General features: G+C 37.8%; 1 protein-coding gene across 1 annotated transcript; it reads left to right on the top strand.

Moving 5' to 3' along the window:
• Positions 1–27,886, top strand: YWHAZ (tyrosine 3-monooxygenase/tryptophan 5-monooxygenase activation protein, zeta). Its single transcript, XM_004679690.2, has 6 exons — positions 1–225; positions 3,086–3,390; positions 21,835–21,958; positions 22,414–22,577; positions 22,932–23,027; positions 25,419–27,886. Exons 2-6 carry the CDS (start codon positions 3,097–3,099, stop codon positions 25,476–25,478), a joined length of 738 nt encoding a protein of 245 aa, XP_004679747.1. The 5' UTR covers positions 1–225; positions 3,086–3,096; the 3' UTR covers positions 25,479–27,886.

Consider the following 27,886-nt stretch of genomic DNA (forward strand, 5'->3'; position numbering starts at 1 on the left):
GAGCTGTGGGCACCAATCAACGGTTGCCATAGCAGCGTTTGACGTCATTGTGCGTGTGGTGCCCCTGCTGCCGGGGCTGGTGATTGGAGGAAACCCCGTGTCTGCGGAGCGTCTGTAGCCTGTGAGCAGCGAGATCCAGGGACAGAGTCTCAGCCTCGCCGCCGCTGCCGCCGCCCAGAGACTGCTGAGCCTCGGTCTTCGGTCCGCCACCCACTCCGGACACAGGTAGGGACGCCGCGGCCGCCTCGCCCTAATCCTTCCCGTCCCGGGCCAGCCTTCCCGAAAGCGCGGGGCCCGACCCCGCTCCGCAGCCCCGTAGCCCTGCTCGCCCCGCGGTAGCGGCGCTGGGCTGAGGCGGAGTCTCCTTTGGAGAGACGGGCGGCGGCTTCTCTTCCGCCGGACTCGGGCGGGCGGCTCGCGGCTGCCTCGGGCTATTTGCTTCCGAACCGATGTCTTGGGCTCGGAACGGCGCCCGTACCCGGCCCCCGGCCGCGGGAGTGGAAGGGCGCCCACACACGAGATCCCCGGGCGCCGGGGGTGGCCGAGGACTCCTGGCCGCGATCGCCGCCCACCCGCGCCCCGGTGTCCGCGCGGCCCCTTCCTCCTCGCCGCCCCGCACCCGCTTCCGCCCGAGATAATGACTCGGCGGCTGCGGGCATTGCAGTGGCGCAGGTGAGGCCGCCCCCCCCCCGCTCGCCCCCCCCCCCCCCTGCCGCTCCCGCCTGCTGCTCGGCGCAGTCTCCGCGCCCCGCGCTGCGGCGGCGGCACCCGGCCCTCCCCCCCTCGGGCGGCGGCGCGGCTGGAGGGCCGGCCCGCGACGGGGCCCCGAGCCGAGGCGCCCGCCAGGTAGATAGGGCGAGGCCGCGCTCTGGCGGGAGTCTTCGGGGTGGGGCCCGCCCGGACCGAGGGCCGAATTTCCTGGGTTCTGTGGTGGGGGCTGGACTTGACTTTCCTCGGGTGGGGTTGGGGGTGGGGCGGGCCTTTCCCCCTGCCCGCGAGCGGGGGCGCCGGGCCTCGGTGGCTTGAGGGAGACGAGGGGTCGGAGTATCGCTCTCGCCAGGCCACAGCCCGAGGGTCCCGGCCCTGGACCGGGCCGCGGGGCGGGTAAGCCGGGGAGTAACAGCCGGCGGGACCCGCTCGCCTGGGTGTGGCTCTGGCCCCCTCCCCCACCTGCTGCAGCTGTCGGGTCCTTCCAGACCCAACGAGCGCTGGTGCTCGGTGTCCAGTGGCGGGGCGACTCGGGCGGGAGAGTGGGGTGTGTCTGCGGCCTGGCGGGTCGTGGTTCCGCTTCTGCGGGCGGCGCTGGCGTCTCAGTCCCCGGGGCGGGCGACTGCTCCCCCTCCCTTTCCCCCAGCTCGGGCGGGGGCGCGGGGCTCCTCCCTCTCGCAGTGGTGGGGGGAATTAACACTCGGCTGTAGGTTGGGCTCCTTGACACAGATCCGCCATGACAAAGGGAGAGTCGGGGACTGGTGCGGAGGCACCAGCTTGGGCGGAGCCAAGGCGGGGGGTTGCGGAAAGCGCGGACGGAAGGATTTGCACTTTAAAGTCGCGGGCTGCTGGCGTTCGTTTCACCCTGTACGGCGTCTCTCGCCAGTTAAGGGTTAAATGGGTGCGGCGATTCCTCTCCGCAATACGGAGGCGAGGCTTTGGAGCACTAGTTATGCTGAGAAACCTAATCCACTTTCTTTGTACCCAAGGAATTGGGGAGCAAACCTATGTACCGATTTGAGATGGTTTTTTATTAGAAGAAGCATTAACCAGTGAGTGGTTTTGAGTTCCAAGAGGAAAAATAAGTATTTCGAGAAATGGGTGTGGGGGTAAGGGGTAAGCGATCACATTAAAGTGTTTTTCGCAATGGAACAGTATGCATCAAACCCAAGGTAGTTAATTATTTATTTAAAATACCGGGGACCAGAGCATTTCTTGTTTAATGTAGTGGGTTTTCCTTGGAAGGTAGAAGATATTAGGGAGATACTTCCCACATTGAGGAACACTGACTTCCATTCATCTTTTTATTAGTGCCATCCATCTTTTAATTAGTGGAGTTCAGACTGCACATTTTTCTTCAAAGTCGTTTCTTCGGTAGGGTTTTGTCATCTTTCCATCTTTCTGTGCTATTTTCAAAAGAATATCTTTAAAGAAAAGAATCATAAAGGTAAATTTAAAAGCCTACAGGGTCTTTTTAATATTAGCGGTGATTGACCTAACAGTTTCAGGTGTTTTGCATGACTAAATTCTTAGATACTTGAATTAGGGAATTTTTTTTTTTTTGAATTTAGAATGAAAGAAAATTAGGTAATCTCATAAAGGGCTTCTTGATTGATAATATTAATTTTGACTAAGGAAATAGTAAATTCTATCCTTTTAGCTGGAATATGACATAGGAAACATTTGCTTAATACATTCAGTGCACAGAAAGTAAGAGTTGGTGTTCCATTATTCAGATATATTTTGCACCCACCAGAGTACAGATAAAGGAGGCCTTAGGCTCAGATACTCAGATAATTAAGATTGTCTTTGCTTGTGACTCTATGTTGAAAATAGCTGGGTTCCTTTCTCCCAGAAAATTGTCATGGTGTGATTAATTGACAAAGGTAGCAAAGATTTAGGAGATTAAAACCATCTAAAACTTAAATTCTCCTGATGAGTTGGTTTTAAGACCTCAGATACATTTATGTGAATCATGGTTTTGGAGGTGTGAATCTTGTAGGCAGTGCTTCATTAAAGAAAAACTGCTTAATTTTGGATTACTGAGTGATACTGGAAGCTGGAATTGAGGTGATTGGCAAAGAAAGTTAAGGATTTTTAAAGGCAACTTCTTTACCCAACTTGATTTCTGTGTGAAATTAGGATTTTTTGGCTAACTAAACAATGTTGATGGCTTTAAACTTACCCTCTGTATGCTGTTTTTTTTCCCCCCTATTCTTACCATCCTTTTATAAATCTGCGTTTTGATTTCTCACAGGAGGACTCTTTAAATTGGCCAATTGGGTTATGAGGTATTAGTTGAGCTGATTTTACAGCAGATATAACTTAAGTCTGTTTTGATGAAAAAAAAGCCTAAATGCTATTTTTCCCCCTGCAGAACATCCAATCATGGATAAAAATGAGCTGGTGCAGAAGGCCAAACTGGCCGAGCAGGCTGAGCGATATGACGACATGGCAGCCTGCATGAAGTCTGTAACTGAGCAAGGAGCTGAATTATCCAATGAGGAGAGGAATCTTCTCTCAGTTGCTTATAAAAATGTTGTAGGAGCCCGTAGGTCATCTTGGAGGGTCGTTTCAAGTATTGAGCAAAAGACGGAAGGTGCTGAGAAAAAGCAGCAGATGGCTCGAGAATACAGAGAGAAAATTGAAACTGAGCTAAGAGATATCTGCAATGATGTACTGGTAAGAATGAAACATTTGATCTAGCTTTACTGTAACATCCCTGGAAGTGAATATTCTATTATTCTCAACTTTTCCTTTCATTAGTTTTCCTTTTTCTCTTAGAGTGTTCTTAAAAAAAGTGTGTTCTAAATTTCAAAGTCAGTGCTAAAAAATGTTACAATTAGTAGTACTTTGGTTTGTATGTAATAAGTGCAGTAATGGTTAACAGATCAGATAGGCAAAAAGTACAGAATAAAGGTGAACTAATAGTATTAACAATTTTGGTTAGAATATTTGTAGTTTTAGAGCTAATTTTCTTAAATGTCCATGAAAGGATACACAGGTATTGTTTTGTGTAAGAGAGATAATAATAAGAGTTTCACTCGGTAGACATAATCACTGGTCTCACTACTATAGTGTTAAATGTCATGAATCAGAAAATCACTTCAGTTGCCTTTGCTCTGTCTGCACTTAAGTGTTGGAAATCAACTTTGAACACTAACAATTGCGATGAAAGGTTATGTGTAATTCAAGGGAGTTTAAATCTGAGGATGAAGTGGTAGATCCAGCGTGTAGCATATAATATCCTAGATAAGTTATTAACTTTACATTTTAGTGAACAGGGAATTTTTGAAATAATATTTTTAAAGTGATTTACTAAAAGATTATACTATAGGACTTCAGGTTACATATCCAGTCTCTATGGCAGTGTTCTGGTCTATAGATAGGCAGTATCCAAGTTTCTCTGGACAGGTATTACTAATTCTGGTACTCTGTATGGAAATCCAAATGCTTGATTACCAGTTGAACCTTGTTTGTGAAAGAACTGTAATAAGCAATTTAGCATTATTTCTGGTGTGTTCTAGGTTTGGGATTTTAAAGTTGTAGTATTATGATTGCTTTACACTGATCTTTAGTTACTAAATGGAATATCTTCAGTACTTAAGTTGTGTATTTTTTTCAGGTTATATTTTTAAAGGACAGTGATATTTTATTTATTTGTAAACAACTGTCATTTCTAATAATTCCATACTTCTATTGTGGCTAAATAACAAATGCTTAGCTTGTGACTTGCTAAGATAATGAGAATCATTAAAATTTGAACATATCTTGTTTTTCTGTAATGAAAAAATGCTTGGTCCATTCCTCATTGCTGACTAGTACCTGTATACTGAATTTTGTTCATTCTGATGTTTTTATTCCAACTTTTATTCCTGTCATTTTTATTCTGGCTTCCTTGCAACTTATTTCCCTTGACACAAAAGTCCATTTTGTGGGAATAAAGGGGTTGGGATGGTGGTGGTTAACATTTTCTACCAATGTTTTTGCTACCGCGGGTAGGTATTTGCATGTTTTCCACACACAAAGTATAAGTTCTTGCCATTGTAGGACTTTTCCTGGGAAAACAGTATAGTTTTGTTTACCTCTCAAAGAAAAAAAGAATGATTCCATAGAACAGTGGATGAGAATAACTAGATAATCTAGATTCTCTGTCGATAAGGTTATCAAAGGGGTTGTTACTGGTCACTACCCATGTTCAGAATAACATCAAGTCTAAATGAAATTCTCATTTTATACAGATACAAAGTTAATTTCTTTACCATACAAATAGCTCAGGGAACTCTATAAACAGAAAGCTCTGTTAGTGATCTTTCCATGGTTCTATACTAACTGTAGTAACTATGCTATACTGACATACAGTAAATACATAATTATGCGTTAAATACATGAACTAAAGGGTTTCGGGGGTGGGGAGGATAGGATAATAGGATTAGGTCAGCAATAAACTCTTTGAACCATTAAATTAGTGAACGTGTCCTTCAAGTAAGTGTATTTTAAGATCTAACATGATAAAATACAATTGTAGTTTTTTTGTTTTGTTTAGTTTTTTCTGGCTTGCTTTGTTTGTTTTTTTTTTTTTTTTGGTAAGTAAAGTAAGCCAGTAATCTTTCAGAGTTAATTTTATTAGCTGGTAGTGTCGTTAATGAATTAGACTTAATTGTTTTATTGAGCACATGTATCATTGGCAAGAAAAGATCCTCTTGCTGCTAACCTCCAGAGTTCTAAGTATTTCTAATATTAAAAAGTTCTATCATTCTGGTTCTATGCACTTTTCAAGTCTTTATACCATTTACTAAATAGAGAAATAACAGGAGTTGTGTTATCTTGTATAAGTTGTAGAGCACTACTGTGGTAAATGGTTGGAGGGTGTGTTAACATGGATTTTTCATTATACAAAAGAACTTGGTGATCTTTTCATTCTTGTAATGTTAATTTGAAATTGTAATATATGAACTAATGCATTCTGCCTTTCCTGCCACATCTTGGCCCAAAAGCGCTGTTGGTAGTGGGATAGGGACTCAGCGTTAAAGATCTTTAACATGTACATAAATTGAAAATTTTTGTTTAGAGCATGATGAATTGAAAAACAAAATGAACTAATGTAAACTCAAAGAAGAATGTAGTGGTATAGAAGAGCTGTAGGCTTTGAGTCAAACCAACTTTTTACCATTTATAACTTCCTCACTTAGGGAAACCACTTTCCCTTTGGGAAGATGAACTCAATTAAATGGGCATAATATCCACCCCATAGATTGTTGTGGAGATGAGAATCAGGGAAGCACCCTAGCTATTTTTGCATCCTGTTGATCTCAATTTTGGGTTCTTTTTAAAAGTAGTAGCAACAATAGAAACCTGATGGAATTTAAAAAGATCCTGGAAGCTTTTGAAACAATATTTTTCTGGGGTAGAAGGTCTATACCAGCCAACAAATTTGCAAAGGTTTTGTTTAAAAATGTGAGTTAGGGTTCTCCCTGGTGGCACAGGGGTTAAAGCACAGTATGATAAAGCTATCCCAACCACTGCAGGACAAGTTCGATCTCTGGCCAGGGAGCTGACCCACATGGCATGGCAGACCTCTCCTGTCTCGCCTGTTGCTCCCCTCAGCAGTGTATATCACTAGATCTTCCTTTTCTGCTCTTGACTCTGTCTCAGTGAATCATTTCCCCCTCCACCTCTGGCCTGTACCCCACTTCTTATATGCATAAATAAATCTTAAAAAAAAAAAGTGTGAAAGTTAATGGCATAAAGAATGGCTTCCTTAGAGGAGGCAAGGAAAGTTGTAAAGTCCTGAGTTCCACATTTGTAGCAGTTGGCAGCAGTAGTTGAGTAATAGTGGTTCAGTTAACATGACAGTTTCATTTACTTAATGCTTCTATATTTGCTCAGGGCAGTTTTGAAGTGTGGTGTCTGGGCACTGATTTCTCCTCTTCAGCCCACATCACTGTCATTAAACAGAACAAGGTAGGAAACCAGGCAGCTTTTAGGTCATCCTTCCTAATCTGAATATAGTAATGGCTGCCTTTAACAATTATTGTTGTTTGTTTTTTTTTTTTAAGTTGAAAATTACGAATCAGCTCATGTATTAGAATAGGGTTTTTTATATTTATTTTTTAAAGATTTTCTTTATGTAGAGAGAACTCTAGGGTATAGGCCTGAGGTCTCAGGGTTAAGGGGGTAAGAGGATTCACCAGAGACAGTGGGGAGCAGAAGAGACAGGGAGGTCTGCTGTGCCATATGGGTTAGCTCCCTATCTGGGGGTCTAACTCATTGTCTTGGTGGCCGCTCAAGTAGCCGGATAGTGCTGAGACTGACTTGACCCCTGTGCCACGGGGGAGAGAATAAGGATTTTGTCAAAGAATACTGCAGTGTTATGTCCATCTTTACTACTAAAATGTTTGTCAAATAATGCTTTTGGTATATTTCAAAATACAAAGAACTTTGGTGACAACCCTTTGAGAAAAGAATACATTGGATAGAAAGAATCTTAACTGGCAATAAGTAAATGTGTTGATTTTTAAATTTTCATAATCATTAAGTGTACCTGCTGAGGTATTTTGTACAATGGGAAAGTTTTCAATTCTGTGAAATGGCAATGATGAATAAAGGAATGAAAAGTTAGGTGTTTGCTGTTTGGTGGGAAGGGCAAGAATAACCAATAACTTGATCAAGAGTACAGGTTACCTATCTTTTTTGATAACTTAAAAATAGGGTCCTTCCTACCTTTTCTAGTAAGAAATACAGATGAGTTGAATTGTGAAGATAGTTACAAGTGAACCGAGAAAGAAAAGATTTGAGATTGGAATTAGATTGAGAAACGAGTACAAATCTCAGTATAGGAAGAACATAAACACATAATCCATTGACTAGCAGAAACATTGAATAAAAAAGAGAGGGGAACTTTAGATTTATAATAGCTAACAGTGAGTAATTTTGTTTTCCCTTTTTTTCCTTCTTAAGAGCAGGAAGTCCTATTGGAAACCCCTCAATAGTGGTTTAGAAGTATCTTGTATAGTTGATTAATAAAAAATGAGATACGTAATCAGACTTGTTTTAAACATTTATCTTAAATTAGTTTGTGTTTTCTCATCTACAGTCCAGAATCTTGAAAATGGGCAGTTTTTCCTAATCTGAGCTACACAGCCCAAATGATTATGCAGCCAGTAGAACAACATAGTTTTGGAAACAAGTATAAAACTCATAGTAAGCATGTAATTAGTGAGATGCTAAAGAGGGTTCCAGAGAGGAGCCGGAAAGGGGGACCTTAAAGGCCTTGGAAAGCATTTAAAGCAAAGGAAATGACAACAGTTTGCCTCTTAGAGAAGATGGGTTGGTAGACATTAAACAATAAAAATAGTTCTGTCTTACCAAAAAGTCAGAACTGCTGTTTGATCTCTTTTAAGTTGGTTCTGTTTCTTAGATTAAATTCATCTGTCCTTTTAACTAATACCTGACTAGATTCTAAGTGTCTTCTATAATAGTTTGTTAATCAGTATATATTTAAAGGATTTTTTTTCTTTGAATTGGAGCACCTTTAATACAAATATGTATTATATATTTTTTCAGTTTTCATATCTGTTAAGTGATTTAGCACATACAGGGTAGCCCAGTTAGGAAACAGTTCTGTCTTTTATAATACTGAGTTAAATGTTATTAGTTTATATAGATTAATTTGACCATAATTTTTTTATTTCATAATTTTTTTACTTCATATTGATAACAATAGTGTGTGGAAATAATGTTTTAAATGAAAATACAGATGTTCTGATGTCAGCTAAATTTAAAAAGCTCAACATTGGAGTATAGTAGTTCACTATTAGAATTTTTTTCCCTAGAATTCCTGAGAATCTTTATTGTGGTTTCATCATGGCTCCCATTCGCATAGCTCTTGCTTTATTATGATAGTTTTACATTAAGAATGAATACTTTTCTTTTGGTTATTTAGAATTGCTACCAATTTCAGTGTGCTCAAAACTAGAATTGACTTTTATTTTGAAATTGTCCTTTCTAATTTTGACATGTTTATTCTAGATTTAATAAAAATGACATATTGGACTCAAGTCTAGCCTCCTTTTCTGGTTGCAAGAGTTTAATTGCCCCCTAGCCCTGTCATTGGTTGTCAGTTTTTGCTTTGATGTTGATACTCATTTGTATGATACACTTCCTTGGGTATTCCCCAGGATTATTTGCTGTTCCCATTATGTTTGCTAGTAGGTCTACTGCTTACTTTCTAACTCAGAAATTGATATTGTAAGAATAAGCTAGATTTAATTTTAATGGACAAAAGCTAAATTATAAATCTGTACTGCTGATGATGATCATTTACTTGAACTTGCTATCTACCATTTTTCCAGCTGCTACAGCGCTTACTTACTCTTGAAACTTCATTATCGGGAACATTGTGAGAACTTAATGTACACAGCTCAAATTTGGGTCTAGATCTTTTCACTGTCCCTTAAGCTGCTATTAATTCCCATCTTTATGGCCTTAAAATTTCTGCTTTATCACTCTGCTTTAGAACTTAATTTAATCTTGATGTCTAAGTTTCTTTCAACTTTAGAGGGTAATTTCATTCCTTCATTCTTGGAAGCAGGACTGTTGATGTTTGTGGCATTTTATTGTAAAGTACACTGAGGAAATACAATACGATTATATTCATACAATATAGTGGCAACAAATTTGAGTTTGAACTGAACTGGGAAGAAAGCAGTTTCGATTGTACCATGTATATTTCTGTGCCAAGGGTCATTCATCACTTACTCTCTAGTGACTAATTCCCTATAATACGGAAAAATTTGTATCTTTGTGAAAATTGTGCAATAGTAGTTATCTGTCATTGATATAACTGCATTTTCTGGTGCCGCAAAAGCAGTAATGTCTAGAATAGTTCTGAGTGTTGACACATTTCAGATTGACATTCTGATGCCATAGTATGGATTTTTGGACAAAAAAGCTGGATGATAATTGATTTGTCAGTCTCATTTTGTATGGTGTTTGAAGTGAAGGTTTCAATATGCAATCCTCTGTGAGAATTTGTTATTCAGAGGCTTCTCTTTACCCCCACTATAAAAATGTAAACAATGTACACAGGTAGAATGTAATGATAGTCAGTTGTTAATCTTCAGAGTTAAGTGACCAGAATAAGACTTTTATCTTAGTAGGTTGATCATGGCATGTGCCTGAGTTTCTAAAACCTAGGAAAGATCTTAATGTATTTAACATGCAGGGAGTTACCAATTTTTTGTTGTATTGAAATTTCATTTACTTGAATTGTTTAATGGCTTCGACATGATTAGAAAAGTTAGGAGTGTTTCTCTTTAATAGAAGTTAATTCCAAGCTTGCAAATAAGTTTTGGTATTTAAGAGGTGTGTTTGTAGTTTGTTTTTTTTTTAATTTTGTAGTTGTTTTCTAAATTAACAGTATGAATGAGCATTCCAGTGGTGAGTTGAATGTTTTCTCCTCTTAATAAGTGATTAAATGCACATGCTTTCCTGAGAAACACCTTCTGTTACTGGTCCAAAACTCCTGAACTGTCAGCTCAAGATTTTTTTTCTTTAAAAGTATGACAGTGACACCATTGCTCAAATCTTAGAAATACATACTTTGACCACATTCAGCTCCATAAACCTTCCCCATAAAAATTCTTTTAAAATGTGATTCTGTGAAATTGACAGTTGAGGATAGTATTTTACAGGCTTCTGGTAAACTTAAGCAAGTTCTCCATTCAACAACAATAATGTATTTTACTACTGTATTTGAAGGATATTTGATGATAATGACATACCAAAAGGAGCATGCCCTGTGACTGATATTTCCTTCCAGTTTCCTCTATGCTTGATTTCCACCAGCACTATCAGACTGCTAACATAGTTTTAGATCACAAGGGTAAGACATGAATAATCTTGTGTAATATTTTTTAAAATAAAGGAAGCTAAAGAATATACTGCTTTATATTAAATGACTAGACTGTTGTACAAGCTGTGCAGATGGTTGTGATTATTTTTCATGACTTAGGGCAAGTTATTAAATCTCTTATATCCTTATCTTTTAAATGGGAACAGTATTTACCTTTAAGATGTTAGAATATTGTTGAATTAACCCCTCTGGTGACTGATAACAAATAGCAAATATGATGACTTACTTTGCTTTGACCCTCTGTAGATATCATTTGTTTGACTTGATGTATTAACTTTTGAGATTAGAAGAATTTTAATAAGCTCTCATTTAGTACTATTAAGTAGTATTACTTATTTTTGAAAGACTGTAGAAGACTGAGAAGGTACTGCGTGTAGCAAGTTGATTGACTATGGAAGAGCTGATGATTGACTATGGAAGAGCTGATGTTCTCTTTTTTAAGCCCCATTAGTTTATATCATCAGGTGCATTTGTTAGTTGAAAAGCACTTTAAAATGAGTTGCTTTAAACAAACAAAAGGCTTTGTTGTGGACTTACTGGGAAGTGGGATTTTGTTTAATGTGACCCTTTAATTTAGCCAAGGCCAAGTTTGATGCCAGCTGTTAAAAGGCTGCTCAGAAGAGGGAGAAAAAAAGCCAGCAAGATGGTACTTTTACTATTCGGAAGCTATATTTTTAATTTAAAGTAAAACATTACTGCTGGAAATTTGCTGGCTTTGAGGATCAAGAGGCAGGAGATTTTCTGACTTGAAGCAATTTTTATTCTCACTTAACTGTTAATTTTTAAATTTTTTTTTTTTTACACACTTCTAGGGCTTTCTGTTTTGTTCCAGGTATCTGTTTTATTTTGGACAGAATTCAGAGAATGTCTACTCTTAAGCTCTTAAAAGGAGTTATAATAAAATTTTAGGCTGTGTTTAACATTACCTAAATGCCTTACTTTATTAAATTCCATGTCGAGGCCCTCCCTGGTGGCGCAGGGGGTTAAAGCACAGCACTGAGAAGCTAAAGCCACTGCTGCATGAGTTCAATTCCAGCCTGCTGCCCAGGAGGTGACCACATGGCGCGGCAGACCTCTCCTGACCCGCCCACTGCTCCCCACTCTGTCTCTGGTGAAGCCTCTCGCTGCCCCTGAGCCTCTGGCCTGTACCCCAGTTCTGTATGAATAAATCTTTAAAAAAAAAAAAAGAATTCCATGTCGATTTTTAAAAGTTAAGTGTTGAAGATTTACCATCTAGTTATTAGTGGGGAAATTGCATTCATTAATTCTGTGATTCCATCATTGAAGTTAAGAAGCCCTGTCCCTTCATATCTATATGTCCTTATCATTCATTTAAAAAAAAAAAAAAACATTTAAAATTTTACTCTTTTGGTTCTCTTGGTGCCAGTAATGCACAGAGGTGGAAGGATTTATAAAACTAAAATGTGGGCAAAAACCTTAAATTAGTTCTTGAGCCACTTGGTCACTAGTGTTTTTGGTGGAGCACTTTTCTAATTAATTGGTCAGAAGCAACAAAGTTGTAATTAAAAGCAACCACTGGTGCCACAAGGGGGAGTGAGAGACTCATTTCCAAATTGATGGACACTTAGAACAAAAAAGCTTCCTTGCTTGCTTGCTTTTTTAGAATGCTGTTCAGTAAGTATTCTTGGAATGATAAAGACTCATAGCTTAGAATAAAGTAAAAATTTTCTGCCCAAAGAAATTGTGCAAGACTAGGAACTTTAATCTTGTGCTGCAGAATTGGAGTTAAATACTATTTAAAATGACATTTCTGAAGCATTTTAAGTTTATTTTCACTAATAAAATAAAATTGGGTGTTGAATTTTACTAGAATCATTGAATTTCAGGCTTGAAGGGAACATTCAGTCTAATTTATTTTCACTAACCAGGAAGCCCAGAGATTTGGGTGATTTACATTGGCTCATACAGTAAGCATTAATATTCTCTGTTTCTTAAGTATCAACTTACTCAAGAGATTGAAACACAGTGTTTACTCTGCTTATAAGATGTATGGTTTTAGGAAGATTGAGATGGGGAGAAATTTATTGCTTCAGAATGACGCCTTTGTTTTTGATTGTTTTTTCAGAGTTCTGTAGTTAATGAGAATCACATTCTAGATCATTTTGCACTTGAGAATCAGGTTTGAGGGCCTTTGTGCCTCAGTTTCTTTCTCTCTTACTTTTTAGCCATCTGGTTGGTTTTTAAAGATTGATTTATTTATGAAAACAATAACTGGGGTACAGGCCAGAGGTGCAGGGGGTGAGAGGATTTACCAGAGACAGAGTGGGGAGCAGTGGGTGAGTCAGGAGAGGTCTGCTGCACCATGTGGGTCAGCTCCTTGGCCTGGAATGAACTCAGGCTGCAGTGGCTGACCATAGCTTCATAGTGATGCAGCTTATTGTGCCACCAGGAAGGCCTCATGAAAGTTTCTAATGCAATTTCCTATCCAATCATTACTCCTCAGTCTGTCCTCCTGTTTTGTTCCCCTTCTCTCTGTCGAACCCCCTCATCCCCCCCCCAGGCCTGTACCCCAATTCTTACATGTATAAATAAATAAACCTTTGAAAAAGAAAAGCTTTCCTGGTATAAATTGGAAGATTTTGAAATTAATACTATAGTGCAACACAAAAAAAATGAATGAGGTCCTGGTTATAATTTTGTGTTTGAAGCTTCTGTCATTCTTTCCATGTCAAAGTTTACTGCCAAACCCCTGCCTCCAGACATAAAACAAGTTTACTCTGCTGTCACCCAATCCCTGGAAGATTTTCTTTTTTTGATCTCAATCTCCTTTAGGGTCAGTCACCCACATGCTTCATATTTGAGCAGTTTCTTGGGTCTTGAAGCAGAACATTACTTCTTCTGTTTTAACAAAATAACAGTGTCAACCTTAAAATTTGTATACTAATTTTGTCTTACCCTGTTTAGAAGTTTGGTAAAATAGGGATCACCCTGGTGGCACAAAGGGTAAAGATGTAGCACTATGAAGTTATCAGCAGCCTCTGCAGCACACAAATTTGATCCCCAGCCAGGGAGGTGACCCACACAGCACAGCAGACCTCTCCTGACCCACCCACTGTTCCCCTCAGCAGTGAATTTCAGTCAGTCTGCCTGTTCTGTTCACCACCCCCTATATTTCTGGCCTGCACCCCAGCTCTTGTATAAATAAATACTTTTTTAAAAAAAGTTTGGTAAAATAATGAGCTCTCAGTAGTCTTCAGAATGCTGAGGTAACAAACAGATTTTCTTAACTGAATTTCCTGTTATATTTAAAAGAAGCTAGTTAAAATACACATGAATTAAAAATCCTGCCAGAGGGTTTAATCTTTGAACGCTTAATATGTGTAAAACATAGTCTTTAAGGATCTTTTAGGTTTAAAGAACACACCTAAAAAAGTTACAGCGCAAAAAAAAAATTGTTAAAAAAATATACTTGATTTGGGTAGAAGTTTAGGTATTACTGAGAAAATAAAAATTAGGTCTGACCTCATCCTTCATCCTCAGAGGTCATCTTCTTATATGTATCCTTCTTATTTGTATCCTTTGCTGTGCCCATGTAAGCAAGTCTATTCTTAAAGAATACATATTAGTAGCATCGCACTATAAACACTGAATTGTACCCCCGTGCACTCTTTGTATAATTTTTATACTTCATTTCATATTGGCATACTCACTGTTTTTCTATATGTAGTTAAACATTGTTATGTAACATTAAGATATCCTCCCTTCCCCCTTTCTGTTAAAAGCTATACTAGACATTTAGGGGCACAGAAGATTTTGGCTTTGGGAAGAACATAGATTAAAAGCTAGGTTTCGAAATGTAGGTGGAGTTTACCACAGATTACTTTAAATCAGTTGTCATAAAAGTGATCTGCAAACCCATTAGGTCACTATTTTCATGATTGAAGCCTTTCACTGTTAGCACTAATGCAAAAGCAATGGTGGATAAAGTTGCTGCCTCCTTAATTCTTGGAGGCAGTGACACCAACTGGGTATGGATGTTTTTTTTCACTGCTGTACATTCAGTTAAAAAGAAGGGCTTTAATGTCCATACTGGTAGCCCATATGTAGACATCTTTAAAATTCTGTGAGCTAAAATAGGAAGTATAGCTATTTCTAGGGGAAAGCATTTCATTATTTGAACTGAACTTGCTTTTTATTTTTTTTCTAGAATGCTCTTAAAGGAATGGCAGAAATGCTATGTTTGTTCAGACTTTTAAAATTACTGTGGGAGAAATAGTAATTAGATTTTGACATTCCAAAAGGACACTATCCACTTCTTACTCTCTTCTAAATGCCTTCATATATTAAATTTCATTTAATTCTCAAAACAACCTTCCCTCTTCTGGGTCTGCTACTTAATTAATATCTCCATTTTACAGATGAGAAACCTCTAAGGCCCAGGGAGACTTCAGAACTTTGTCAAGGTGATGCTGCTATTAAGCAATAAACTGGGATTTGAATTTAGTCAGTAGGCAGTCTTTCTCACATGGCTTGTGCCCTGTAACAAATTAGACAGTAAAAAGTTTTTCCTTTATCTTTAGATATGACTTAATCTTCTGTTAAGTGAAAGCTTTTTGTATATTGTTCCACTACCTTAAAGGAGAATGTACCCCCTCCTTTAGATTATTGAACCCAAAGCAAAATACTGAAATTCAGAGTACAAGAATAGTAACACAGATTTTTGAATGTCAAGATCCCCATATTTTATATTTACGTTTTAAGTAAAGTGCTTATTTTGTCAGCAGTTTCGCTTGGTGTTTTTTGTTTATACCCTCATTTAGACCTTCCAGCACCCTGAGTCATTTTCTATTTGAATCAGTTTATAAATAGATTTCAGGAAATTTATTCATTTTCTAGAAGAGAAAATTAAGACTCATCTGTAACCTTAAAATTAATGAGCGTGGAATTCAGTAGCTGCCTGATTTTAGTTTATACTATTCCTCCAAGCTTTTGCTCCATGAAGTGTTTGAATGCCCAGAGATTAGGGCAGTTTTTCGGTAGTTGTTACAACTAAAATTTTACGTTTCATTCTTTTCACTATAATCATATTAAAAGACCAGTGAGAAAGTGGTATCAGTAGAATTAGAGGTGAATTTTCAGTTTATAAACGTGGCATTAGAAATACTAATCATAATCAGGATTGAATGTTTATTTCAGTTCTTTTCAGTGGGGCAGGTTGCATCTCCCCCAGAAAAGGTAGTCAAAATTTGATGGCCTTGTTGGTTTATTTGGTTGTTTAATTTTTTTTATGTTCCAAAGCTATAGCCATGGTCTTGTTTATACCAGCTTTTGTGTCAAGATATGTTTTAGGGACGTATACACCCTAAATTGACTTGGAATGGGGGTTGCCTTGAATTTCCTCCGCTCCAGTATATCTAAAAGTATCTTTTTAAGATTTATTTATTTATGCATAAAAGAGCTGGGATGTAGGCCAGAGGTATGGGGGTATAAGAGTTTACCAGAGACATAGTGGAGAACAGAACAGGCAGACTGATTTGAAAAAACACTGCATAGGGGAGCATGGGCGAGACAGAAGAGGTTTGTTGCTACGCCATGTGGGTCACCTCCTTGGTCAGTCAGGTATCAAACTCATGCTATGTGGCTGGCAGTAGCTTGATAGCACTGCATCTTTAACCTCTGCACCACCAGGGAGGCCCTCTAAAAGTATTTTCACAACCTAAAAGGTTATTAGACCAGTGTTGTGTGTGTGTGGCAGGGGGAGAGGGAGAATGTCTCAAGACAACACATAACTGACCTGATCATTAGATTAAGGTTCAGTGTCCTCACTCTCTTTAGTACTGTATCTTAACTCTGGATTATGGACCATTTCCCTAGAGGTATTAGTTAGGGACTCCCCTTTTTCACTTACTAACATTGTTAGTATGATCACTATATGTAGTTAGAATAATTCATTAATTCTAATTTTAGCAAATCTTAGGTATTTTTGAAAATGTTGACCATAATATTTTTTAAAAACTCAGTCAAGGGCTCTCCCTGGTGGCACAACGGGTTAAAGCACCACATTATGAAGCTTTCCGAAGCCACTGTAGCACAAGTTCAATCCCCTGGCAGGGAGCTGACCCACATGGCGTGGGAGACCTCTCCTGGCCCGCCTGCTGCTCCCCTCAACAGTGTACTTTGTTGGTCTGCCTGTTCTGCTTTCCACTCTGTCACTGGTGAATCTTCTCATCTACTACTACTCTGGCATGTACCCCCAGTTCTGTATGCATAAATTTAAATCTTTTTTTTAAAAAGTCAAAAGTGGCCCTCCCTGGTGGCGCCGTGGGTTAAAGCACAGCACTGAGAATCTAAAGCCGCTTCCGCATGAGTTCGATTCCCGCCTGCCCCGGAGGTGACCACATGGCGCGGCAGACTTCTCTTGACTGCCCGCTGCTCCCCTCAGCAGTGTACTTCGTCAATCTGCCTATTCTGCTCCCCACTCTGTCTCTGGTGAAGCCTCTCACCGCCCCTGAGCCTCTGGCCTGCACCCTAGTTCTGTATGCACAAATAAATAAATCTTTAAAAAAAAAAGTCAAAAGTAGGTATTTAAAGATGAGGAAATACTGTAAATTTTTAAGTTCTGTATCAGCAAGATTCTCATACATGAACTTAAAATTGTAAGCCTCAGTTTAATGGTTGAATGTAACATGTTCTTTAAATTTTGTGTTTAACTTGAAAAAGTCCTTTTCCATTGTAAATTATACTTGGAAATGTATCATATAAGGAATTTTACATAGTGGAAGGCAAATCTGTAACCTTTGTTTTACAGTTAAAGTTTTAATGCCTTACGTTAATATAATACAGTGTACCCCTCTTTGGAATTCAGATTTTTAACTGTTCAGAGCCATTATTGCTTTGGGTGCTATCGATTACTAAAATTGGGAGGTTACTTTATAGTCCCTACAGGTTTTGTACATTTTGAAAAATAGCTATTAGTCCTTTTTTTCCCCTCCCACTTTGTTTTGAATCTGTTTTTCATTGTCATGACTGTACTTTAATAAAGTGCTAGCTCCTAGTCCTGCTCCTTACCTGTAACTTCCACTTTCCATCTTGATCTTTTACATTTGCTTCTAAATACTTAACTTCTAGAACATTTAGTTTCTGCTCTGAATAAATTACCATTGTGAATTAATACAAAATATCCAAATGAAATAATTTCTCTAAAAAAGCACTGTAAGTATTCTAAGACTGACTTAGGTGGCCTGTTCCTAGTTAAAACCACTTCCATAAATTTTTTCATATTAAGTAGAAATCTGCCTTTGCAAAATTTAGTCTTCTGGATTCATGCATCTTATTTCCATTCCATCTTCAGTCTTAGTTATTCATCTAATTTCATTCAATCTTCATCTTAGTTTCATCACTATTCTTGCTTGCTTTCCTGGATATTCTCTCTTTTGTCTAATGCTTGTATTGATACAAGTTCAATCCCCCTCCAGGGGGATATTGTAAAAGAAATATACTCTAGGTTTTCTTTTACTAACACAATATAGAATTAAATCATATTTAGTTATAATTCCTAAATATCTTGGAACCACATTATCTTTTCCAGAGTGCATATCACCCTGTTGAGGCATAGGCAGAGAAATGTGGCATAATGTTAGTATTGGTCAGATTTCCTAGTTGGAGTTTACACTTTTATTAGTTACACATCGCGAGCACATCACATTATATTGCTAGGTCCCTAGTGTCTTCTCTGAGATGGGGATGAACTATTTTGTGCCTCATGACAAATGTTCTGGAAGTATTTATCATGTAGTAGTTCATTAAAAGCGTAATATGTGTCAAAAACATGTTACTGAAACTTTATTTTTCTCAGTTTTCTATTGCCGTTTGACAATCAAAACTTAGTGACTTGAAAATGATGTATTCTTCCATGCAATTCTGTGGCCTAGTTGTAATCTGTTGGACAGTTCTTCATATGGCATTAGCTGGGTCACTCATTGCTCCATCCAGCTGTGGGGGATTCAGCTGGGGCTGACTTGGCCTTTTTTTTCCATCAGTGTTGTTTTGGTTTTATTATGGCTTCCTCAGGACTCCAAAAGAGCAAATGGGGAAGTTGCCTGTCCTCTTTCAGGGTTACGTCCAGAACTAGATATATAGTCTTCCAGTTCAATGTCATGGTCAAATCAAATGAACAAAGTTAGCTCAGACTGAGGAGAAAGCAAATAGTCCAGCTCCTTGATAGGGGGAGAGAGGACTGGCATCTCTGAACAAGGATGGCAGGGAAATTGATGAAGGGCTTTTTAGAAACAGTCTACAAAGTCAGCTTTTTGAGCCAAAGTGTTAGCCTTTTAAATTTAATCTTTAATCCAATCTTTCTTGCTTACTGTTTCTTTTAAATATTAAAGGTTCCTTGGTTTATATCATCAGAAGATTGACAAAAGTATTTATCTCTCTACCTCTTATTATTTAATGTTTTGAAGTATAATTGATATACAGAAAATTGTGTGTATTTAATGTATACAGTTTGAGTTTGCTTTCCCAATTTAGAAAGAACCAGCATTCCACCTGACAGATTTGCCACTGCTTGACAAACAGTCCTTTTGGACTATCATTATTAGGTCAGTAAGTATCCTGACTGCTATTGCCAACCTTACTGTTATTTGAAGTTTCTGATTAACAGTTGCTTCATTCAGGTGGCATGGCTAAATTACTGCTTACCTTGAGAGAAAGGACACCCCTTTCTTAATTGACATTTTAATTATTGGTAAATTAACCTAAGTCTAAACAGAAAATAATTTTAGGGTTATGGAAGTTACTGCTCATAAAAGGTAGATTTCTAATTCTTATATAGTGACACCTTGCCTAAATAACTTCTGCAAAATTTCTGGTATGTTCTTTAAGGTTTTATCTTAAGTGATTGACCCTTAAACTAATTGCATGTTTGTGGCCTTCATCTTTATATATATTGTGGGTTGGAGTCATTGTTAAGCAGAGGACATGATTAGGCAGTGTTATTCTTAAATTTTGGCTGTATTTCCTGCTTAGACCTCTTATCAACAAGCTTCAAAGACTGTTTCATTCAGCATTATATTCTCAGTGCATGGTGGCTTTTGAGTTTGACCCCTAAAAGTGTGGATTATCAGTTTATACATAGACTAACTTCAAAGCCATTGTACTGTACTACACCATATTCTGTAGTTGGATGCATTACACTTACATGTCTATCTTACATTTTGTAGTAAGATAGACAATTTTAAACATCTGGGCATTTGTTTCTCAAGTGAAAACACTCACTAATTATTCTGAATTGGAACAATCTTCTGCTCTTTGAGTAGATACCCAAAGAACTACCATACGTGTAAATAGAGCATGGTCAGGGCAAGTTGAGATACTTGAATATGAAGATATGGGTGTGCTGATAATGAAGATTTCTATCCTAATAAAACTTCGGATTTCAGGTCAGTGGTTTCAAATACTGGCTAATCAGAACACATTTCGGTTGGCTTACCTCCAATCCCTTTCTATAATATAGTACAACTTGATCCTCCATGTGGGTATCTAAAATTTGCAGATGAGGAGAAGCTGGATTGAAGCTTATTCACTTATCCACCATTGCAACATAATGGCATGTACATACAAAGCTCAATAATTACTTAAAAGCATTTCCCAAATTTTTGCATGTAAGTAGGTGCTGCATATAGACTAAACTATTGGGTTACTGCCAGAAGAGTAGAAGCCAGAACTAGGTACTCTTTTTCCTTACAAAGATTGGTTTATTTTGGTCTCAGTCTAGTTGAAAATTGATTTCCACTTTGATGCATACAGAATCTTTAAGATTTCTATTTTATTTAATAATGCATATAAGAGCTGGGTGTAGGCCAGAGATGGGGGTGGGGATGAGCTCCCCACCAGAGTCGAGTGGGGAGCAGAACAGGTGAATTGACTGAAGTTCACTGCTGAAGGGTAGCAGAGGCAAGATGGGAGAGATCTGCTGTGCCATGTGGGTTAGCTCCCTGGCCAGGGATGGAATTTGTCAGCTGCAGTGGCTGCTGGTAGTGGAGATTAACCCCTTAGACCACCAGCGAGGCCCTTAGAGTATCTTAAGAGGAAAATGGGTTGGTGAGAGTAGTTTTTTAAAATACAGCTAACCTTTACCCTTTAAATTTTTTTCTTCCTTAATTTAAAAGGAAAAATGTCACTGTTGTGCCTCCGACCTCCACTATGATGATTACAACTTTGAATTGACCGTGGCATACTATCACTAATAAATTGGTATTCAAATTAGTTTTGAAGTGCTTTTTGTTTTAAGATTTATTTATGCATTCAAGAACAGGGGTATAGGCCAGAGCTGCGGGGTGAGAGGTTTCACAGAAACAGAGTGGGGAGCAGAACAGGCCCATCTTCTGAAATAGACTGCTGAGGGGAAGAGGGTGAGAGAGGAGAGATGTTTTGCGCCATGTAGGTCACCTCCCTGGCTGGGGACTGAACTTGTGCTGCAGTGGCTTCAAAGAGTTTTATAATGTTGCACTTTAACCCACTAAGCCACTAGGGAGGGCCCAGTTTGAATTGTTTTAAATAGAATTACAACATATCACAAATGTACTTTATTGTCTTGAGGTTATCTGTAAATCTATCTATTTAATAGCTTAAAATATATAGATTAAAATATATCTACTGCTCACATCTGTAATTCTCATGACCCTTCTATCTTTACTTAGGACAAAATTAAACATTTACGTCTTGTGAAATAGTACTTGAGTTACAGTTCTTAAAATATGAAGTTAATTTTGTTCTACTTCTCTGCACAGACTCCTGTAGTGTCTTAAATTATTGCTTTACGTTTAAGTTAAAATTCTTCCGCAGTCCAAACAGGTCACTCATGTTCTTTCCATTTTAATGTCATGATTTCCTTGAAAATGGGAAGTTCGCTAAATGGTTAGAAGTTTTCTAAATTGTGCTTTTCGTATTAATTGGCACATGCAGTCATTAGCAGCATGTAAATATAAAGCATAATCAGCATTCAAATGTATTATCCTTAAATAATAAACTGAAGACTAACTTTTTTTTTTTTTGGAAGACTAACTTTAAATTAGTATTGCTGTATAAAATATTCTGGCTTGAGACAAATTCATAAGCATCTACTGAATTCAACAATTGTCAAGGAATGGTCATTAAAATTTTAGAAATTAGACTGTAGTGTGCTCTTAAATACAGATTGTTTCAGTTCCATCTATTTTATTCTTATGGTGGCTTCTTTTCTTCCCAAGTCTCTTTTGGAAAAGTTCTTGATCCCCAATGCTTCCCAAGCAGAGAGCAAAGTCTTCTATTTGAAAATGAAAGGAGACTACTACCGTTACTTGGCTGAAGTTGCTGCTGGTGATGACAAAAAAGGTATGCTTTTTTTCAACCTATTAAGCTTATATGAAATAACTTAGTGCAGAAGTAGACTATAAAGCATAGACAGTTTTTTTGTGGTTTCCTTTTCATTGCTTTAAAGCACTACTGACATTTTCTTTTTTAGTCCTAAGATTGTATAGCTACTGCCTGATGCTAATACTCAAAAAATAATAAGAATGCTTTCAAAAAGCAGATTTTATGCATAGGGAATGTTTCCCACAATTTTAAGCAATAATGGTCACGACACAACTCTGTACTATATTGCAGATTAATTAAGAAAATTTGTTTTTGTATTTACCAATGGCTGGTGAACTGCCCACGAGAAGCCTATTTTTAAAATCTGAGCATCTCATTTAGTTGCTTAATGTTTTCATATGTTACCATTAGTTTAAAAGTTTGAGTGGTGAAGATGAAGCACAAGTTTTTATAAATCCTGTTTTGTTTCTTAGGGATTGTGGATCAGTCACAACAAGCTTACCAGGAAGCTTTTGAAATAAGCAAAAAGGAAATGCAACCAACACATCCTATCAGATTGGGTCTGGCCCTTAACTTCTCTGTGTTCTATTATGAGATTCTGAACTCCCCGGAGAAAGCTTGCTCTCTTGCAAAGACAGTATGTATTTTACTTTTTTTTTTTTTTTTAAAGATTTATTTGTGCAAACAGAACTGGGGTACATGCCAGCGTACAGGGGCGGTGAGAGGATTCACCAGAGACAGAGTGGGGAGCAGAACAGGCAGATCGACAAGGTACACTGCTGAGGGGAGCAGCGGGTGGGCCAGAAGAAGCCTGCCACACCATGTAGGTCACATCCGAGTCGGGCAGGGTTCGAACTCATACTGAAGTGGCTTTAGCTTCTCAGTGCTGTCCTTCAACCCACTGCACCACCAGAGAGGGCCTGTATTTTGCTTTTTATGTAAAATTTAAGAACTCCTTATTATTTGAACTCAATGTACTGTTTCCCTGTAGGCTTTTGATGAAGCCATTGCTGAACTTGATACATTAAGTGAAGAGTCATACAAAGACAGCACACTAATAATGCAGTTACTGAGAGACAACTTGACAGTAAGTATATCATTAAGTGGTTAATGTGGATAAAAAGATTGTTTTATAGATTACTGCAAGTACTATTTCATAAATGTAAGACCCAGAAATATGGAAAAGGCACTATATAGCTACTGAAATACACCAAGGACTAAAAATGTACATTTCAGTTAGTTGCATATGAACTGCTTCAATTTTTTTAATGTTTTGGACTTTTTTTTTTTTAAAGGAATTATTTATGCATAGAACTGGGATGTAGGCCCAGAGGTGTGGGTGGTAAGAGGATTCATCAGAGACAGAGTGGGGAGAAAAACAGGTGGACTAACTGAAATACACTGCTGAAGGGAGCAGCAGGCTAGACAGTAGTGGTCTGCTGTGCCATATATGGATTAGCTTCCTGGCAGGGGATTGAACTCAGGCTGCAGTGGTGATAGCGCTGAGACTTAACCCCTATGCCACCAGAGAGGCCTGATTTTGGACTTTTAGTTGCATAGTCATTTTTGACACGTTGGGTGATTCCACTTTTTCCGTTTCAGTCAAATGGTTTAAATTGTAATATGTGTATAGTGAAGTTATCTTAATGTTAAAATTTGATTAAAAGGGTTTTTTCTTGCCCCTGTTAGCCTCCATAGTTATATAGATGATGGTGGGTTTGAAAATACTATTAAATTTTAGGTAATTTACAGAATGCAAATAGAAATTTGTTTTGCGAAGCTCTTAGTAAAAAATAACTTGTTAGGAAAGGTCATGATTGACCTTGGTATGCTCCAAAGTTAAGAAAGGACTAATACCATTATCACACATGTGTTCACACACACACACAATTTGATAGGAACTCCTTAATAAGGGTAAATAGCTAGTGTTAAAATTTTTGTTTGTATCTATTTGAATTGGGATCAAAATAAAATAACATATTGCAGTCAGTTAATGTGACTCTCTTGTCCTATAAATGTTTTCCCTTTCTCCTTCCAATAAATATTAAAAGTTGAAGTTTTGAGACTTAGGTGAATCATCTGTCGAGTTACCTGCTGTGTGTTAGGTAAACAGCAAGGGATGAAGATTATAGTCTTGTACTATTGTTTTTGTTGTAACAGTTTTACATACGGTCGTTCCATTTATGGTATGTCTTTTACTCCAGTCCACTACAGTTTATGTGAACCAGTTCTATAGTCTTGATTATTCTCAACAGACTTATTTGAACAATATTGTATACTAGTTTAGTTTTGATAAGTGTGATTGGGAGCTACCCATATACTTTGGAGGTTACTAGCCAAGAGATTGTGCTGTCTTTCCTTAGAGAATTTTTTTTAGTCTATGTCAGTGAAAAGGCACTTCAGTTTGCTAACTTATTTTAATATTAACTTTTTAAATTTTATGGCTTAAAGTGATGATAGTTGTCGTTCTAAAAGATTGAACATTGAGCTCTAGTAATTCTTGCCATCATTTTTTGAGATGGCCTGGCGTATATTTCAGGTGAATTTTAGTATCAGAATAGCATAAGAAACATACGGTAACATTTGAACTTAAGAAAATCAGGGTTCTGGTTCTGTCATTCTGAGCTTTGATAGAACCACCTGTTATCATTAGATATTAAATAGGTTACTTTTCCATAATAAAACTAAAGTATAACTTGAAGGATAAAAAAATCTTTTTAGGTGGGAATTTTTCCCCCTCATTTTTCATGTATATGCAAAATAAAACGAAAGATTGTCTTGACTTAATCTTACTGCTAAAAAGAAACAGGACTGTTTAAAGGTTTTACTATTGAAGCAACTAAAGTAATTTTGAAGACTTAAAAAATTTTTGATTAACAGAGTCCACCCTAGTGGGTCTTTAGTTTTTAGTTCTTACATGATTCATACTAATACATAAAGGTGATGGTTTTCTAAGATAAAAATGTCAGAAAGTTTTAGTTAATACTTTTTAGTTCAGACTGGATCCTGGCTCTTGAATTTCATGGTGTGCAGGATTCTTATAAGAATAGTAGTCTAATAATAAGCTCCACCAGAGAAAGTAGTTGTCTTAAACACAGGCCAGATAAGATGATTCTGATTAAATGCACTACACTTGTATGCATCATTCTCGTACTGGTGCTAATGAGCACTTCCTAACACTGAGAGCTACTGATACTTTCGTATATCGTGCACTTTTGTGATTACTTTCTCTCTCTACCTTCTGTCAATAACAAGAGTTCCCTGTATCAGTTATTTGAAGACAGCTCTGTTGTACTTACAAAATATTAGGGAGAAAAATAAGTGTGTTTCATTGAGGTATCTTGAAGCTATATGCAATACTCCCCCCCCCCCCCAAATCCACTCAACAGAAACCATGATTGTATTTTGCATTCTGGTATCTTAGTATGTATAATTTTTTTCTAAACCAAAACACTGAAAAATGTTCTTCTCTTATCAGTTGTGGACATCGGATACCCAAGGAGATGAAGCTGAAGCAGGAGAAGGAGGGGAAAATTAACCGGCCTTCCAACTTTTGTCTGCCTCATTCTAAAATTTACACAGTAGACCATTTGTCATCCATGCTGTCCCACAAATAGTTTTTGTTTACGATTTATGACAGGTTTATGTTACTTCTATTTGAATTTCTATATTTCCCATGTGGTTTTTATGTTTAATATTAGGGGAGTAGAGCCAGTTAACATTTAGGGAGTTATCTGTTTTCATCTTGAGGTGGCCAATATGGGGATGTGGAATTTTTATACAAGTTATTAATGTTTGGCATAGTACTTGGGGTACATTGTGGCTTCACAAGGGCCAGTGTTAAAACTGCTTCCATGTCTAAACAAAGAAAACTGCCTACATATTGGTTTGTCCTGGTGGGGAAAATTGGTTCCGTCAAAGGTGTAGTTACTGTGGGTACTTTAAGGTTTGGAGCACTTAGAAGGCTGTAGTAGAAATGTCTATTCTGTGGATATTACATATTAAAACATGTTTATCTGTAGAATACTTAATGTGCACACCTTTGCCTACAGCTGCAGAAAAGTGTTCCTTGAGACAAAGTTGTGACCCAGTTTACTCCAGTTAAGGTTAAGGGCAGATACGGTTCACATTCCATTGTTTGTAAAGTTACCTGCTGTTTGCTTTCATTATTTTTGCTACACTCATTTTATTTGTATTTAAATGTTTTAGGCAACCTAAGAACAAATGTACAAGTAAAGATGCAGTAAAAATGAATTGCTTGGTATCCGTTACTTCGTGTATATCAAGCAGCAGTAAAACAAAAAACCCATGTATTTAACTTTTTTGGTTTTTTTTTGGCTTTTGTGATTTTTTTTTGTTTTGTTTTTTGTTTTTTTTGTTTTGTTTTTTTGTTTTTGTTTTTTTTTTTTTTGATACTTGCCTAACATGCATGTGCTGTAAAAATAGTTAACAGGGAAATAACTTGAGATGATGGCTAGCTTTGTTTAATGTCTTATGAAATTTTCATGAATAATTCAAGCATAATTGTTAAGAACACGTGTATTAAGTTCATGTAAGTGGAATAAAAGTTTTATGAATGGACTTTTCAACTACTTTCTCTACAAGCTTTTCATGTAAATTAGTCTTTTGGTTCTGAAACTTCACTAAAGGAAATTGTACATTTTTGGACATTTATTCCTATTCCCTTTTGGCAGCTAATGGGCTTTTATCAAGTTTAAATACAAAGTTTATCATAACAAAATACTACTAATTCTACTACTGTTTCCAGCCATGTCCCATATTCCCCCCTTCCCCTGAAAAAAAATTTCAGGTTTCCTTTTTTGTTTTTTTATTTGTTTTTCAGAGGCGGGGGAGGATCAATTGGAAAAAAATAATGTGTTCCATTTAAAATTTTTGGTATACAGCCTTTTCTAACTTAGGAAGCCACAATATTCTTGACCCATCATGACATTGGGTAGCATTAACTGTAAGTTTTGTGCTTCCAGATCTTTTGTTTTTAAGAATTTCTTGATACTCTTATACCCTGCCTTCAATTTTGATCTTTTATTCTATTTGTCAGGTGCACAGGATTCCCTTTTTTAATCTTCTGTCTTGTCACCAACCATTCCTATTTGATGGCCATATACTTGGAATAAGGGCCGCATGATCTTTCTGGCTCCCCTTGGTGTCTAGGGATAACCTGCTTTCCTTTGCTTGCATCCCACAAACTTTCCCTCATCCTATGTACTGCAGCAAGTCTCTATTGGTGAGACTGTATCTCCCTGTAAACCCACCTAACCTGAATGGTCTGTCATTGTCTGCCTTTAAAATCCCCTTTCTCTGTTTAATAATGATGGGGCTAAGTTATATACCCAAGTTCACCCTACAGACTATTTCTCAATACCTTGCAGAAAACACCAAACAAAAATACCATTTTAAAAGAGGTGTATTTTTTTTTTTCCATTTAGAATGTAAGCTCCTCAAGAGCAGGGACAATGTTTTCTGTATGTTCTATTGTGCCTAGTACACTGTAAATGCTCAATAAATATTGATGATGGGAGGCAGTGAGTCTTGATGATAAGGGTAAGAAAATGGAATCCCAATATTGTTTTGTTGCTTGTCTTACTGTGACCTCAGTTTAAATTGGGAAATTATCAGCCGTTTGGGACAATTTTCCCAATATTACATTCAGATAAAAGTGCAATGGAGGCCTTGGGATCTTTTCAAGGAGAAAGACCTCTTACACATTTGGAGACAACAATGCATCTTCACTTGTGTCTTCTCCTGACTCCAGGCCAAAGATAATGATCTTTTTATAGTTAAGGAGAATTAAGCTAGTCTGACGAGGTGGATCTCATTCAAGTAAATTATAATAAAACCTAAAGCTTGTCACTTTTGCCTATTTATGTGCATCAGTCGTCCACTAAACTAGTTTGATTCTGAAATAAATTGTAATCATTAATATTA

This window comes from Condylura cristata, unplaced genomic scaffold (genome assembly GCF_000260355.1).
Source record: "Condylura cristata isolate star-nosed mole 26May11 unplaced genomic scaffold, ConCri1.0 scaffold00009, whole genome shotgun sequence".
NCBI lineage: Eukaryota > Metazoa > Chordata > Mammalia > Eulipotyphla > Talpidae > Condylura > Condylura cristata.

Bases quoted from the DNA above. Each gene is read 5' to 3' on its own strand.
- YWHAZ (XM_004679690.2), top strand. From the start codon at position 3,097: ATGGATAAAAATGAGCTGGTGCAGAAGGCCAAACTGGCCGAGCAGGCT. The intron at 3,391-21,834 runs GTAAGAATGAAA...TTTCTTCCCAAG, and splicing joins ATATCTGCAATGATGTACTG to TCTCTTTTGGAAAAGTTCTT. The intron at 23,028-25,418 runs GTAAGTATATCA...TTCTCTTATCAG, and splicing joins TACTGAGAGACAACTTGACA to TTGTGGACATCGGATACCCA.